The 18,295-nt window shown below is 44.3% G+C and overlaps 1 protein-coding gene across 7 annotated transcripts in view; it reads left to right on the top strand.

The window, feature by feature from the left end:
• The window catches only part of MYLK (myosin light chain kinase), a 471,929-nt gene that overhangs the window by 242,633 nt on the left and 211,001 nt on the right, over nucleotides 1-18,295 (top strand). For all 7 annotated transcript variants that reach the window (XM_073647529.1, XM_073647527.1, XM_073647531.1 and 4 more), the window contains 2 exons: nucleotides 17,091-17,207; nucleotides 18,005-18,079. In XM_073647529.1, the coding sequence (XP_073503630.1) occupies nucleotides 17,091-17,207; nucleotides 18,005-18,079 (192 nt within the window). The remainder of the gene's footprint in view (nucleotides 1-17,090; nucleotides 17,208-18,004; nucleotides 18,080-18,295) is intronic.

The following is an 18,295-nucleotide window of genomic DNA, read 5'->3' as shown; positions in this document are numbered from 1 at the left end:
TCAGGATCAGTAATGTAATGTATGTACACAGTGACTGCACCAGCAGAATAGTGAATGCAGCTCTGGGGTATAATACAGGAGGTAACTCAGCATCAGTAATATAATGTATGTACACAGTGACTGCACCAGCAGAATAGTGAGTGCTGCTCTGGAGTATAATATAGGATGTAACTCAGGATCAGTAATATAATGTATGTACACAGTGACTGCACCAGCAGAATAGTGAGTGCAGCTCTGGAGTATAATACAGGAGATAACTCAGGATCAGTAATATAATGTATGTACACAGTGACTGCACCAGCAGAATAGTGAGTGCTGCTCTGGAGTATAATATAGGATGTAACTCAGGATCAGTAATATAATGTATGTACACAGTGACTGCACCAGCAGAATAGTGAGTGCAGCTCTGGAGTATAATACAGGAGGTAACTCAGGATCAGTAATGTAATGTATGTATACAGTGACTGCACCAGCAGAATAGTGAGTGCTGCTCTGGAGTATAATAGAGGAGGTAACTCAGCATCAGTAATATAATGTATGTACACAGTGACTGCACCAGCAGAATAGTGAGTGCTGCTCTGGAGTATAATATAGGATGTAACTCAGGATCAGTAATATAATGTATGTACACAGTGACTGCACCAGCAGAATAGTGAGTGCAGCTCTGGAGTATAATACAGGAGATAACTCAGGATCAGTAATATAATGTATGTACACAGTGACTGCACCAGCAGAATAGTGAGTGCTGCTCTGGAGTATAATATAGGATGTAACTCAGGATCAGTAATATAATGTATGTACACAGTGACTGCGCCAGCAGAACAGTGAGTGCAGCTCTGGAGTATAATACAGGATGTAACTCAGGATCAGTGATGTAATGTATGTACACACTGACTGCACCAGCAGAATAGTGAGTGCAGCTCTGGGGTGTAATACAAGATGTAACTCAGGATCAGTAATGTAATGTATGTACACAGTGACTGCACCAGCAGAATAGTGAGTGCAGCTCTGGAGTATAATATAGGATGCAACTCAGGATCAGTAATATAATGTATGTACCCAGTGACTGCACCAGCAGAATAGTGAGTGCAGCTCTGGAGTATAATACAGGAGGTAACTCAGGATCAGTAATATAATGTATGTACACAGTGACTGCACCAGCAGAACAGTGAGTGCAGCTCTGGAGTATAATACAGGATGTAACTCAGGATCAGTGATGTAATGTATGTACACAGTGACTGCACCAGCAGAATAGTGAGTGCAGCTCTGGGGTATAATACAGGATGTAACTCAGGATCAGTAATGTATATACACAGTGACTGCACCAGCAGAATAGTGAGTGCAGCTCTGGAGTATAATACAGGATGTAACTCAGGATCAGTACAGGATAAGTAATGTAATGTACACAGTGACTGCACCAGCAGAATAGTGAGTGCAGCTCTGGAGTATAATACAGGATGTAACTCAGGATCAGTAATATAATGTATGTACACAGTGACTGCACCAGCAGAACAGTGAGTGCAGCTCTGGAGTATAATACAGGATGTAACTCAGGATCAGTGATGTAATGTATGTACACACTGACTGCACCAGCAGAATAGTGAGTGCAGCTCTGGGGTATAATACAGGATGTAACTCAGGATCAGTAATGTAATGTATGTACACAGTGACTGCACCAGCAGAATAGTGAGTGCAGCTCTGGAGTATAATACAGGAGGTAACTCAGGATCAGTAATATAATGTATGTACACAGTGACTGCACCAGCAGAACAGTGAGTGCAGCTCTGGAGTATAATACAGGATGTAACTCAGGATCAGTGATGTAATGTATGTACACAGTGACTGCACCAGCAGAATAGTGAGTGCAGCTCTGGGGTATAATACAGGATGTAACTCAGGATCAGTAATGTATATACACAGTGACTGCACCAGCAGAATAGTGAGTGCAGCTCTGGAGTATAATACAGGATGTAACTCAGGATCAGTACAGGATAAGTAATGTAATGTACACAGTGACTGCACCAGCAGAATAGTGAGTGCAGCTCTGGAGTATAATACAGGATGTAACTCAGGATCAGTAATATAATGTATGTACACAGTGACTGCACCAGCAGAACAGTGAGTGCAGCTCTGGAGTATAATACAGGATGTAACTCAGGATTAGTAATGTAATGTATGTACACAGTGACTGCACCAGCAGAACAGTGAGTGCAGCTCTGGAGTATAATACAGGATGTAACTCCGGATCAGTAATGTAATGTATGTACACAGTGACTGCACCAGGAGAATAGTGAGTGCAGCTCTGGAGTATAATACAGGATGTAACTCAGGATCCGTAATGTAATGTATGTACACAGTGACTGCACCAGCAGAATAGTGAGTGCAGCTCTGGAGTATAATACAGGATGTAACTCAGGATCAGTAATGTAATGTATGTACACAGTGACTGCAGCAGCAGAATAGTGAGTGCAGCTCTGGGGTATAATACAGGATGTAACTCAGGATCATTAATGTAATGTATGTACACAGTGACTGCACCAGCAGAATAGTGAGTGCAGCTCTGGAGTATAATACAGGATGTAACTCAGGATCAGTAATGTAATGTATGTACACAGTGACTGCACCAGCAGAATAGTGAGTTCAGCTCTGGAGTATAATACAGGAGGTAACTCAGGATCAGTAATGTAATGTAATGTATGTACACAGTGACTGCACCAGCAGAATAGTGAGTGCAGCTCTGGAGTATAATACAGGAGGTAACTCAGGATCAGTAATATAATGTATGTACACAGTGACTGCACCAGCAGAACAGTGAGTGCAGCTCTGGAGTATAATACAGGATGTAACTCAGGATCAGTGATGTAATGTATGTACACAGTGACTGCACCAGCAGAATAGTGAGTGCAGCTCTGGAGTATAATACAGGATGTAACTCAGGATCAGTAATGTAATGTATGTACACAGTGACTGCACCAGCAGAATAGTGAGTTCAGCTCTGGAGTATAATACAGGAGGTAACTCAGGATCAGTAATGTAATGTAATGTATGTACACAGTGACTGCACCAGCAGAATAGTGAGTGCAGCTCTGGAGTATAATACAGGAGGTAACTCAGGATCAGTAATGTAATGTATGTACACAGTGACTGCAGCAGCAGAATAGTGAGTGCAGCTCTGGGGTATAATACAGGATGTAACTCAGGATCATTAATGTAATGTATGTACACAGTGACTGCACCAGCAGAATAGTGAGTGCAGCTCTGGAGTATAATACAGGATGTAACTCAGGATCAGTAATGTAATGTATGTACACAGTGACTGCACCAGCAGAATAGTGAGTTCAGCTCTGGAGTATAATACAGGAGGTAACTCAGGATCAGTAATGTAATGTAATGTATGTACACAGTGACTGCACCAGCAGAATAGTGAGTGCAGCTCTGGAGTATAATACAGGAGGTAACTCAGGATCAGTAATATAATGTATGTACACAGTGACTGCACCAGCAGAACAGTGAGTGCAGCTCTGGAGTATAATACAGGATGTAACTCAGGATCAGTGATGTAATGTATGTACACAGTGACTGCACCAGCAGAACAGTGAGTGCAGCTCTGGAGTATAATACAGGATGTAACTCAGGATCAGTAATGTAATGTATGTACACAGTGACTGCACCAGCAGAATAGTGAGTTCAGCTCTGGAGTATAATACAGGAGGTAACTCAGGATCAGTAATGTAATGTATGTACCCAGTGACTGCACCAGCAGAATAGTGAGTGCAGCTCTGGAGTATAATACAGTAGGTAACTCAGGATCAGTAATGTAATGTATGTACACAGTGACTGCACCAGCAGAATAGTGAGTGCAGCTCTGGAGTATAATACAGGAGGTAACTCAGGATCAGTAATGTAATGTAATGTATGTATACAGTGACTGCACCAGCAGAATAGTGAGTGCTTCTCTGGAGTATAATAGAGGAGGTAACTCAGCATCAGTAATATAATGTATGTACACAGTGACTGCACCAGCAGAATAGTGAGTGCAGCTCTGGGGTATAATACAGGAGGTAACTCAGGATCAGTAATGTAATGTATGTACACAGTGACTGCACCAGCAGAATAGTGAGTGCAGCTCTGGAGTATAATACAGGAGGTAACTCAGGATCAGTTATGTAATGTATGTACACAGTGACTCCACCAGCAGAATAGTGAGTGCAGCTCTGGGGTATAATACAGGAGGTAACTCAGGATCAGTAATGTAATGTATGTACACAGTGACTGCACCAGCAGAATAGTGAGTGCAGCTCTGGAGTATAATACAGGAGGTAACTCAGGATCAGTAATATAATGTATGTACACAGTGACTGCACCAGCAGAATAGTGAGTGCAGCTCTGGGGTATAATACAGGATGTAACTCAGGATCAGTAATGTAATGTATGTACACAGTGACTGCACCAGCAGAATAGTGAGTGCAGCTCTGGAGTTTAATACAGGATGTAACTCAGGATCAGTAATGTAATGTATGTACACAGTGACTGCACCAGCAGAATAGTGAGTGCAGCTCTGGAGTTTAATACAGGATGTAACTCAGGATCAGTAATATAATGTATGTACACAGTGACTGCACCAGCAGAATAGTGAGTGCAGCTCTGGAGTTTAATACAGGATGTAACTCAGGATCAGTAATGTAATGTATGTACACAGTGACTGCACCAGCAGAATAGTGAGTGCAGCTCTGGAGTTTAATACAGGATGTAACTCAGGATCAGTAATGTAATGTATGTACACAGTGACTGCACCAGCAGAATAGTGAGTGCAGCTCTGGAGTTTAATACAGGATGTAACTCAGGATCAGTAATGTAATGTATGTACACAGTGACTGCACCAGCAGAATAGTAAGTGCAGCTCTGGAGTATAATACAGGATGTAACTCAGGATCAGTAATATAATGTATGTACACAGTGACTGCACCAGCAGAATAGTGAGTGCAGCTCTGGAGTTTAATACAGGATGTAACTCAGGATCAGTAATATAATGTATGTACACAGTGACTGCACCAGCAGAATAGTGAGTGCAGCTCTGGAGTATAATACAGGATGTAACTCAGGATCAGTAATATAATGTATGTACACAGTGACTGCACCAGCAGAATAGTGAGTGCAGCTCTGGAGTTTAATACAGGATGTAACTCAGGATCAGTAATATAATGTATGTACACAGTGACTGCACCAGCAGAATAGTGAGTGCAGCTCTGGAGTATAATACAGGATGTAACTCAGGATCAGTAATGTAATGTATGTACACAGTGACTGCACCAGCAGAATAGTGAGTGCAGCTCTGGAGTTTAATACAGGATGTAACTCAGGATCAGTACAGGATAAGTAATGTAATGTACACAGTGACTGCACCAGCAGAATAGTGAGTGCAGCTCTGGAGTATAATACAGGATGTAACTCAGGATCAGTAATATAATGTATGTACACAGTGACTGCACCAGCAGAACAGTGAGTGCAGCTCTGGAGTATAATACAGGATGTAACTCAGGATCAGTGATGTAATGTATGTACACACTGACTGCACCAGCAGAATAGTGAGTGCAGCTCTGGGGTATAATACAGGATGTAACTCAGGATCAGTAATGTAATGTATGTACACAGTGACTGCACCAGCAGAATAGTGAGTGCAGCTCTGGAGTATAATACAGGAGGTAACTCAGGATCAGTAATATAATGTATGTACACAGTGACTGCACCAGCAGAACAGTGAGTGCAGCTCTGGAGTATAATACAGGATGTAACTCAGGATCAGTGATGTAATGTATGTACACAGTGACTGCACCAGCAGAATAGTGAGTGCAGCTCTGGGGTATAATACAGGATGTAACTCAGGATCAGTAATGTATATACACAGTGACTGCACCAGCAGAATAGTGAGTGCAGCTCTGGAGTATAATACAGGATGTAACTCAGGATCAGTACAGGATAAGTAATGTAATGTACACAGTGACTGCACCAGCAGAATAGTGAGTGCAGCTCTGGAGTATAATACAGGATGTAACTCAGGATCAGTAATATAATGTATGTACACAGTGACTGCACCAGCAGAACAGTGAGTGCAGCTCTGGAGTATAATACAGGATGTAACTCAGGATTAGTAATGTAATGTATGTACACAGTGACTGCACCAGCAGAACAGTGAGTGCAGCTCTGGAGTATAATACAGGATGTAACTCAGGATCAGTGATGTAATGTATGTACACACTGACTGCACCAGCAGAATAGTGAGTGCAGCTCTGGGGTATAATACAGGATGTAACTCAGGATCAGTAATGTAATGTATGTACACAGTGACTGCACCAGCAGAATAGTGAGTGCAGCTCTGGAGTATAATATAGGATGTAACTCAGGATCAGTAATATAATGTATGTACCCAGTGACTGCACCAGCAGAATAGTGAGTGCAGCTCTGGAGTATAATACAGTAGGTAACTCAGGATCAGTAATGTAATGTATGTACACAGTGACTGCACCAGCAGAATAGTGAGTGCAGCTCTGGAGTATAATACAGGAGGTAACTCAGGATCAGTAATGTAATGTATGTACACAGTGACTGCACCAGCAGAATAGTGAGTGCAGCTCTGGAGTATAATAGAGGAGGTAACTCAGCATCAGTAATATAATGTATGTACACAGTGACTCCACCAGCAGAATAGTGAGTGCAGCTCTGGGGTATAATACAGGAGGTAACTCAGGATCAGTAATGTAATGTATGTACACAGTGACTGCACCAGCAGAATAGTGAGTGCAGCTCTGGGGTATAATACAGGATGTAACTCAGGATCAGTAATGTAATGTATGTACACAGTGACTGCACCAGCAGAATAGTGAGTGCAGCTTTGGAGTTTAATACAGGATGTAACTCAGGATCAGTAATGTAATGTATGTACACAGTGACTGCACCAGCAGAATAGTGAGTGCAGCTCTGGAGTTTAATACAGGATGTAACTCAGGATCAGTAATATAATGTATGTACACAGTGACTGCACCAGCAGAATAGTGAGTGCAGCTCTGGAGTTTAATACAGGATGTAACTCAGGATCAGTAATGTAATGTATGTACACAGTGACTGCACCAGCAGAATAGTGAGTGCAGCTCTGGAGTTTAATACAGGATGTAACTCAGGATCAGTAATGTAATGTATGTACACAGTGACTGCACCAGCAGAATAGTGAGTGCAGCTCTGGAGTTTAATACAGGATGTAACTCAGGATCAGTAATGTAATGTATGTACACAGTGACTGCACCAGCAGAATAGTAAGTGCAGCTCTGGAGTATAATACAGGATGTAACTCAGGATCAGTAATATAATGTATGTACACAGTGACTGCACCAGCAGAATAGTGAGTGCAGCTCTGGAGTTTAATACAGGATGTAACTCAGGATCAGTAATATAATGTATGTACACAGTGACTGCACCAGCAGAATAGTGAGTGCAGCTCTGGAGTATAATACAGGATGTAACTCAGGATCAGTAATATAATGTATGTACACAGTGACTGCACCAGCAGAATAGTGAGTGCAGCTCTGGAGTTTAATACAGGATGTAACTCAGGATCAGTAATATAATGTATGTACACAGTGACTGCACCAGCAGAATAGTGAGTGCAGCTCTGGAGTATAATACAGGATGTAACTCAGGATCAGTAATGTAATGTATGTACACAGTGACTGCACCAGCAGAATAGTGAGTGCAGCTCTGGAGTTTAATACAGGATGTAACTCAGGATCAGTAATATAATGTATGTACACAGTGACTGCACCAGCAGAATAGTGAGTGCAGCTCTGGAGTTTAATACAGGATGTAACTCAGGATCAGTAATATAATGTATGTACACAGTGACTGCACCAGCAGAATAGTGAGTGCAGCTCTGGAGTTTAATACAGGATGTAACTCAGGATCAGTAATATAATGTATGTACACAGTGACTGCACCAGCAGAATAGTGAGTGCAGCTCTGGAGTTTAATACAGGATGTAACTCAGGATCAGTAATATAATGTATGTACACAGTGACTGCACCAGCAGAATAGTGAGTGCAGCTCTGGAGTATAATACAGGATGTAACTCAGGATCAGTAATGTAATGTATGTATACAGTGACTGCACCAGCAGAATAGTGAGTGCAGCTCTGGAGTATAATACAGGATGTAACTCAGGATCAGTAATGTAATGTATGTATACAGTGACTGCACCAGCAGAATAGTGAGTGCAGCTCTGGAGTATAATACAGGATGTAACTCAGGATCAATAATGTAATGTATGTATACAGTGACTGCACCAGCAGAATAGTGAGTGCAGCTCTGGAGTATAATACAGGATGTAACTCAGGATCAGTAATGTAATGTATGTACACAGTGACTGCACCAGCAGAATAGTGAGTGCAGCTCTGGAGTTTAATACAGGATGTAACTCAGGATCAGTAATATAATGTATGTACACAGTGACTGCACCAGCAGAATAGTGAGTGCAGCTCTGGAGTATAATACAGGATGTAACTCAGGATCAGTAATGTAATGTATGTACACAGTGACTGCACCAGCAGAATAGTGAGTGCAGCTCTGGAGTTTAATACAGGATGTAACTCAGGATCAGTAATATAATGTATGTACACAGTGATTTATGTACTGGAAAGGGAGATAAAATTACTTACAGTAAATAAAAATGTGTCAAAAAGTTTTGTGACTGACACAAGTTTTGGTTTTCACATTTTGCCTCTTCAGTGTTGGTCGTTCTTTTAGTTGGCGGTTCCTATTGTTACTGACGGACAATTATAAACATTCCAGAAGTTTTTCCACTTTTATTGACAAATCCATGAAGTTTCTGTGACTCCTCAATATTCCTGGCAGCGCTGCCCCTTATTCTCCAGACTTCTGCCCTTCCCCCGGCAGCTGGATATCGGCTCCTGGGCAGATACCGACTGATGGACGCCGGTTCTTGTTTCATCATAGCTCGGAGGTTTCACATTTTCTGGGTTTGTCCTCCCATTTTTGAAGGGTTGAGCGCAGGTTCTCAGTTGGACTGAGATCTGGGGAGTTTCCTCACTTTTGTTTTGTGATCTGGTCTCCATAATGCTGGAAAAAGCATCATCCCCACATTGTGTTGAATGATGGGAGAAGTTGTCCTTGGACGTTTAAATCCCATTCATTATTCACCCAGCCCCTCTAATGTCTCAAGTGTATAACCTCAGGCCCTTCTCGCCCCTAGTGTATAACCTCTGGCCGAGGGCTCAGGAGCAGAGGGCAGAAAAGTCCCCACTGCTCTGCTGACCCCATAACTGCAGAGTCCAGACCTCTTCTGGTATCAGCACTGCACCCCCGCCGGGAGCTTCATGGCCGAGTAGCTGCCTGCAGCCGTACATCACCAAGCACAATGCCGAGCGTCGGATGGAGTGGTGTAAAGCCGCCACCACTGGACTCTGGAGGAGACGTGTTCTGTGCAGTGACGGATCGCACGTCTCTATCTGTGTCTGATGGAGGAGTCTGGTGATTCCAGGAGGATGTTACCCCCCGACTGCATTGTGCCTATGGCTATTGATGAGAGAACAGAGAAGCCCCCGGAGGTGGATATGGAGGGGGCACATAGTTTTCTACATGTAGTGTAGATCGTGATGTCACATTCTGCTGTATACGGTGGTGATCTATATAGTGACTGTGCTGTGATGTTGTTCTGTGATTTGTGATTAGATTATTATTTATAGGTCTCACATCTGCCGTCCTGTTATTGGGGTCTTGTGCCCTCCCCTCCATTACAGTATCTGCACCCCCCTATAACTCCCCAGGGGCACAGCTGTGTGGGTGCCGGGGGGGCATAAGCTCCTGTGCCGGGGGCGCTTTTATTTGGCCAGTGTATGTGGGTACAGGGGGCCTTGGCCTTCGCCCGGGTGGGGCCTGGCACAGCTCGGACCCTCCACAGACGCCGCCGGCTGCAGCAGGTTCTGATTTGCGGACCGGAGCCGTTTCCTTAGAGAGTTAATGACATAAACGTTCCCTGCAGGGGTTTCTGTCTGTGGTCGGTGAGGTCCGTGTGGAGGAAATACCAGATGATTGTAAGATCTGGATGAAAGTCTGAGCGCCGTGAGACCCGATCCTTATCTCGTGTCCCGGGCTCCTGGCTGTTTACCGGTTCCGGTGCTGCTCGGTATCACCGCCAGCATCTGCACAGATCTAGGTCTATATGGGGTAAACCCACTATTTGTAACGGTGGAACTACAACTCCCAATCTGCTGCTTCCACTCCCAGCTGTAACCTCAGCCATCCACATCAGCTGGGACCCCCAAATCCCCTCGGGACCCTCCATCTGACCCAGAAACCAGAAAACTAGTATAACTTCTGCTGCCGAGCCGTGTATCTAATCCTCTCATGTCTGATACCTCCTCCTGTATCTGATCCTATCATGTCTGATACCTCCTCCTGTATCTAATCCTCTCATGTCTGATACCTCCTCCTGTATCTGATCCTCTCATGTCTGATACCTCCTCCTGTATCTGATCCTCTCATATCTGATACCTCCTCCTGTATCTGATCCTATCATGTCTGATACCTCCTCCTGTATCTAATCCTCTCATGTCTGATACCTCCTCCTGTATCTGATCCTCTCATGTCTGATACCTCCTCCTGTATCTGATCCTATCATGTCTGATACCTCCTCCTGTATCTAATCCTCTCATGTCTGATACTACCTACTGTATCTAATCCTCTCATGTCTGATACCTCCTCCTGTATCTAATCCTCTCATGTCTGATACCTCCTTCTGTATCTAATCCTATCATGTCTGATACCTCCTTCTGTATCTAATCCTATCATGTCTGATACCTCCTCCTGTATCTAATCCTCTCATGTCTGATACCTCCTTCTGTATCTAATCATATCATGTCTGATACCTCCTTCTGTATCTAATCCTATCATGTCTGATACCTCCTCCTGTATCTAATCCTCTCATGTCTGATACCTCCTCCTGTATCTAATCCTCTCATGTCTGATACCTCCTCCTGTATCTAATCCTCTCTTGTCTGATACCTCCTCCTGTATCTGATCCTATCATGTCTGATACCTCCTCCTGTATCTAATCCTCTCATGTCTGATACCTCCTCCTGTATCTAATCCTCTCATGTCTGATACCTCCTCCTGTATCTGATCCTATCATGTCTGATACCACCTACTGTATCTAATCCTCTCATGTCTGATACCTCCTCCTGTATCTGATCCTATCATGTCTGATACCACCTACTGTATCTAATCCTCTCATGTCTGATACCTCCTTCTGTATCTAATCCTCTCATGTCTGATACCTCCTTCTGTATCTAATCCTATCATGTCTGATACCTCCTTCTGTATCTAATCATATCATGTCTGATACCTCCTTCTGTATCTAATCCTATCATGTCTGATACCTCCTTCTGTATCTAATCATATCATGTCTGATACCTCCTTCTGTATCTAATCCTATCATGTCTGATACCTCCTCCTGTATCTAATCCTCATGTCTGATACCTCCTCCTGTATCTAATCCTATCATGTCTGATACCTCCTCCTGTATCTAATCCTATCATGTCTGATACCTCCTACTGTATCTAATCTTCTCATGTCTGATACCTCCTCCTGTATCTAATCCTCTCATGTCTGATACCTCCTCCTGTATCTAATCCTCTCATGTCTGATACCTCCTCCTGTATCTAATCCTCTCATGTCTGATACCTCCTTCTGTATCTAATCCTATCATGTCTGATCCCTCCTCCTGTATCTAATCCTCTCATGTCTGATACCTCCTTCTGTATATAATCATATCATGTCTGATACCTCCTCCTGTATCTGATCCTATCATGTCTGATACCTCCTCCTGTATCTAATCCTCATGTCTGATACCTCCTCCTGTATCTAATCCTCTCATGTCTGATACCTCCTCCTGTATCTAATCCTCTCATGTCTGATACCTCCTCCTGTATCTAATCCTCTCATGTCTGATACCTCCTTCTGTATCTAATCCTATCATGTCTGATCCCTCCTCCTGTATCTAATCCTCTCATGTCTGATACCTCCTTCTGTATATAATCATATCATGTCTGATACCTCCTCCTGTATCTAATCCTCTCATGTCTGATACCTCCTCCTGTATCTAATCCTCATGTCTGATCCCTCCTCCTGTATCTAATCCTCTCATGTCTGATACCTCCTTCTGTATATAATCATATCATGTCTGATACCTCCTCCTGTATCTGATCCTATCATGTCTGATACCTCCTCCTGTATCTGATCCTATCATGTCTGATACCTCCTCCTGTATCTAATCCTCATGTCTGATACCTCCTCCTGTATCTGATCCTATCATGTCTGATACCTCCTCCTGTATCTGATCCTATCATGTCTGATACCTCCTCCTGTATCTAATCCTCATGTCTGATACCTCCTCCTGTATCTAATCCTCTCATGTCTGATACCTCCTCCTGTATCTGATCCTATCATGTCTGATACCTCCTCCTGTATCTGATCCTATCATGTCTGATACCTCCTCCTGTATCTAATCCTCATGTCTGATACCTCCTCCTGTATCTGATCCTATCATGTCTGATACCTCCTCCTGTATCTGATCCTATCATGTCTGATACCTCCTCCTGTATCTAATCCTCATGTCTGATACCTCCTCCTGTATCTAATCCTCTCATGTCTGATACCTCCTCCTGTATCTAATCCTCTCATGTCTGATCCCTCCTCCTGTATCTAATCCTCTCATGTCTGATACCTCCTTCTGTATATAATCATATCATGTCTGATACCTCCTCCTGTATCTGATCCTATCATGTCTGATACCTCCTCCTGTATCTAATCCTCTCATGTCTGATACCTCCTCCTGTATCTAATCCTCATGTCTGATCCCTCCTCCTGTATCTAATCCTCTCATGTCTGATACCTCCTCCTGTATCTAATCCTCTCATGTCTGATACCTCCTCCTGTATCTAATCGTCTCATGTCTGATACCTCCTCCTGTATCTAATCCTATCATGTCTGATACCTCCTCCTGTATCTAATCCTCTCATGTCTGATACCTCCTCCTGTATCTAATCCTCTCATGTCTGATACCTCCTCCACCTCCTCCTGTATCTAATCTTATGTCTGATACCTCCTCCTGTATCTAATCCTCTCATGTCTGATACCTCCTCCTGTATCTAATCCTCTCATGTCTGATACCTCCTCCTGTATCTAATCCTCTCATGTCTGATACCTCCTCCTGTATCTAATCCTATCATGTCTGATACCTCCTCCTGTATCTAATCCTCTCATGTCTGATACCTCCTCCTGTATCTAATCCTCTCATGTCTGATACCTCCTCCACCTCCTCCTGTATCTAATCTTATGTCGGATACCTCCTCCTGTATCTAATCCTCTCATGTCTGATACCTCCTCCTGTATCTAATCCTCTCATGTCTGATACCTCCTCATGTATCTAATCCTATCATGTCTGATACCACCTAATGTATCTAATCCTCTCATGTCTGATACCTCCTCCTGTATCTAATCCTCATGTCTGATACCTCCTCCTGTATCTAATCCTCTCATGTCTGATACCTCCTCCTGTATCTAATCCTCTCATGTCTGATACCACCTCCTGTATCTAATCCTCTCATGTCTGATACCTCCTCATGTATCTAATCCTATCATGTCTGATACCACCTACTGTATCTAATCCTCTCATGTCTGATACCTCCTCCTGTATCTAATCCTCTCATGTCTGATACCTCCTCCTGTATCTGATCCTATCATGTCTGATACCACCTACTGTATCTAATCCTCTCATGTCTGATACCTCCTTCTGTATCTAATCCTATCATGTCTGATACCTCCTTCTGTATCTAATCCTATCATGTCTGATACCTCCTCCTGTATCTAATCCTCTCATGTCTGATACCTCCTTCTGTATCTAATCCTATCATGTCTGATACCTCCTCCTGTATCTAATCCTCTCATGTCTGATACCTCCTCATGTATCTAATCCTCTCATATCTGATACCTCCTCCTGTATCTAATCCTCTCATGTCTGATACCTCCTCCTGTATCTAATCCTCTCATGTCTGATTCCTCCTCCTGTATCTAATCCTCTCATGTCTGATTCCTCCTCCTGTATCTAATCCTCTCATGTCTGATACCTCCTCCTGTATCTAATCCTCTCATGTCTGATACCTCCTCCTGTATCTAATCCTCTCATGTCTGATACCTCCTCCTGTATCTAATCCTCTCATGTCTGATACCTCCTCCTGTATCTAATCCTCTCATGTCTGATACCTCCTCCTGTATCTAATCCTCTCATGTCTGATCCCTCCTCCTGTATCTAATCCTCTCATGTCTGATACCTCCTCCTGTATCTAATCCTCTCATGTCTGATACCTCCTCCTGTATCTAATCCTCTCAAGTCTGATACCTCCTCCTGTATCTAATCCTATCATGTCTGATACCTCCTCCTGTATCTAATCCTATCATGTCTGATACCTCCTCCTGTATCTAATCCTCTCATGTCTGATACCACCTACTGTATCTAATCCTCTCATGTCTGATACCTCCTCCTGTATCTAATCCTCATGTCTGATACCTCCTCCTGTATCTAATCCTCTCATGTCTGATACCTCCTCCTGTATCTAATCCTATCATGTCTGATACCTCCTCCTGTATCTAATCCTATCATGTCTGATACCTCCTCCTGTATCTAATCCTCTCATGTCTGATACCACCTACTGTATCTAATCCTCTCATGTCTGATACCTCCTCCTGTATCTAATCCTCTCATGTCTGATACCTCCTCCTGTATCTAATCCTCTCATGTCTGATACCTCCTCCTGTATCTAATCCTCTCATGTCTGATACCTCCTCCTGTATCTAATCCTCTCATGTCTGATACCACCTACTGTATCTAATCTTCTCATGTCTGATACCTCCTCCTGTATCTAATCTTCTCATGTCTGATACCACCTACTGTATCTAATCCTATTATGTCTGATACCTCCTCCTGTATCTAATCCTATTATGTCTGATACCTCCTCCTGTATCTAATCCTCTCATGTCTGATACCTCCTCCTGTATCTAATCCTCTCATGTCTGATACCTCCTCCTGTATCTAATCTTCTCATGTCTGATACCTCCTCCTGTATCTAATCCTCTCATGTCTGATACCTCCTCATGTATCTAATCCATGATAATGTGTGATATTGTTTGTCATATCTTAATTTAGTAATTATAATATTGTCTGCTAAAACACTGTATCTAAACCTACCATGTGTGATACTGTCTGCTGAGTCGTGTATCTAATCCTATCATGTGTGATACTGTCTGCTGAGCCGTGTATCTAATCCTATCATGTGTGATACTGTCTGCTGAGCCGTGTATCTAATCCTATCCTGTGTGATACTGTCTGCTGAGCCGTGTATCTAATCCTGTCCTGTGTGATACTGTCTGCTGAGCCGTGTATCTAATCCTATCCTGTGTGATACTGTCTGCTGAGCTGTGTATCTAATCCTATCCTGTGTGATACTGTCTGCTGAGTCGTGTATCTAATCCTATCCTGTGTGATACTGTCTGCTGAGCCGTGTATCTAATCCTATCCTGTGTGATACTGTCTGCTGAGCCGTGTATCTAATCCTATCCTGTGTGATACTGTCTGCTGAGCTGTGTATCTAATCCTATCCTGTGTGATACTGTCTGCTGAGCCGTGTATCTAATGCTATCCTGTGTGATACTGTCTGGTGAGCCGTGTATCTAATCCTATCCTGTGTGATACTGTCTGCTGAGCCGTGTATCTAATGCTATCCTGTGTGATGCTGTCTGGTGAGCCGTGTATCTAATCCTATCATGTGTGATACTGTCTGCTGAGCCGTGTATCTAATCCTATCATGTGTGATACTGTCTGCTGAGCCGTGTATCTAATCCTATCATGTGTGATACTGTCTGCTGAGCCGTGTATCTAATCCTATCCTGTGTGATGCTGTCTGCTGAGCCGTGTATCTAATCCTATCCTGTGTGATACTGTCTGCTGAGCCGTGTATCTAATCCTATCCTGTGTGATACTGTCTGCTGAGCCGTGTATCTAATCCTATCCTGTGTGATACTGTCTGCTGAGCCGTGTATCTAATCCTCTCCTGTGTGATACTGTCTGCTGAGCCGTGTATCTAATCCTATCCTGTGTGATACTGTCTGCTGAGCCGTGTATCTAATCCTCTCCTGTGTGATACTGTCTGCTGAGCCGTGTATCTAATCCTATCCTGTGTGATACTGTCTGCTGAGCCGTGTATCTAATCCTATCCTGTGTGATACTGTCTGCTGAGCCGTGTATCTAATCCTATCCTGTGTGATACTGTCTGCTGAGCCGTGTATCTAATCCTCTCCTGTGTGATACTGTCTGCTGAGCCGTGTATCTAATCCTATCCTGTGTGATACTGTCTGCTGAGCCGTGTATCTAATCCTATCCTGTGTGATACTGTCTGCTGAGCTGTGTATCTAATCCTATCCTGTGTGATACTGTCTGCTGAGCCGTGTATCTAATCCTCTCCTGTGTGATACTGTCTGCTGAGCCGTGTATCTAATCCTATCCTGTGTGATACTGTCTGCTGAGCCGTGTATCTAATCCTCTCCTGTGTGATACTGTCTGCTGAGCTGTGTATCTAATCCTCTCCTGTGTGATACTGTCTGCTGAGCCGTGTATCTAATCCTATCCTGTGTGATACTGTCTGCTGAGCCGTGTATCTAATCCTCTCCTGTGTGATACTGTCTGCTGAGCCGTGTATCTAATCCTATCCTGTGTGATACTGTCTGCTGAGCCGTGTATCTAATCCTATCCTGTGTGATACTGTCTGCTGAGCCGTGTATCTAATCCTATCCTGTGTGATACTGTCTGCTGAACTATGTATCTAATCCTGTGTGATACTGTCTGCTGAGCCGTGTATCTAATCCTGTGTGATGCGGCCAGTGTCCTTGGGTATGAGGCTGTCTCTGTGCCCGTGTGGAGGGGTTTCCTTGGTACCCTTCGCAGGGGCGGCTGCTGACCGCTCCGTCTTGTTGCAGGGCCGCTGTGTTCTCTCACCATTGAGAAGACGTTCCCGGAGGACGGAGGACAGTACAGATGTGCGGCCGAGAACTGCGCCGGAAGAGCCGACTGCACCTGTCATGTGACTGTGGAAGGTGAGCACCGTCCTGACCCCGCACACCCCGCCACGTCCTGACCCCGCCACGTCCTGACCCCGCCACGTCCTGACCCCGCACACCCCGCCACGTCCTGACCCCGCACACCCCGCCACGTCCTGACCCCGCACACCCCGCCACGTCCTGACCCCGCACACCCCGCCACGTCCTGACCCCGCACACCCCGCCACGTCCTGACCCCGCACACCCCGCCACGTCCTGACCCCGCCACGTCCTGACCCCGCACACCCCGCCACGTCCTGACCCCGCCACGTCCTGACCCCGCCACGTCCTGACCCCGCACATCCCGCCACATTCTCGACCTCAGTACTGCATTATGAAGCCTTTATAAATGTAGACAAATTGTGCAGGATAACCCCCATCATCTGCAGTCCCACAGTGCAGACAGTGGGGCTGTATGTGATCATGGTGCGGTGAAATGATCCGCTACTTTCTGGTAGACGGCTTCACGTCTGCTCTTTCTTGCTGTCAGTGAATGTGTCCGTCCTTCTGTTCACTTCTTAATTAAAGCTCCTCTAAACTGGATACAATAGCTGCAATTCACTGACAGCAATGGTAAGAAATGGGGTCAAATATGAGACCGCTGGAGAGTTAGTGGAGTTTATCTGAAGTGTCTGTCCAAGGCGCGAGGTTAATGGAGTCCCGGAGTGACAGGCACCTGTGAGACTGACGGCAGCCTGCGTGACCGCTGATCTCCTGGCGATCAGACGATCCTTCACCTTGTGACGTCACCCGACTCCTCATCGTTACGTCTCCTCTGATATCTCTCGTTTCAGACACTTCAGGAAACACCGGGATAAAGAAGATGAAGAAACCCAAAAGTAACGCTGCGCCCACCATCACGTCAGAAAGTAAGTGACCCCCTACGGGAGCAAGCAATGAAATCACATAGAAAGTAAGTGACCCCCTAAATGCATATAACGGAGCGCAAGCAATGAAATCACACAGAAAGTAAGTGACCCCCGACCTCGTATAACGGAGAGCAAGAAATAAAATCACACCGAAAGTAAGTGACCCCCTGAACAGGCAAGCAATGAAATCACACAGAAAGTAAGTGACCCACTGAA

This window comes from Phyllobates terribilis, unplaced genomic scaffold (assembly GCF_046119375.1).
Source record: "Phyllobates terribilis strain yellow unplaced genomic scaffold, ASM4611937v1 Scaffold_9__5_contigs__length_417890890, whole genome shotgun sequence".
Classification (NCBI taxonomy): domain Eukaryota; kingdom Metazoa; phylum Chordata; class Amphibia; order Anura; family Dendrobatidae; genus Phyllobates; species Phyllobates terribilis.
Note: the sequence above shows the minus strand (reverse complement) of the source record. Positions and strands in the feature narration are given on the sequence as shown.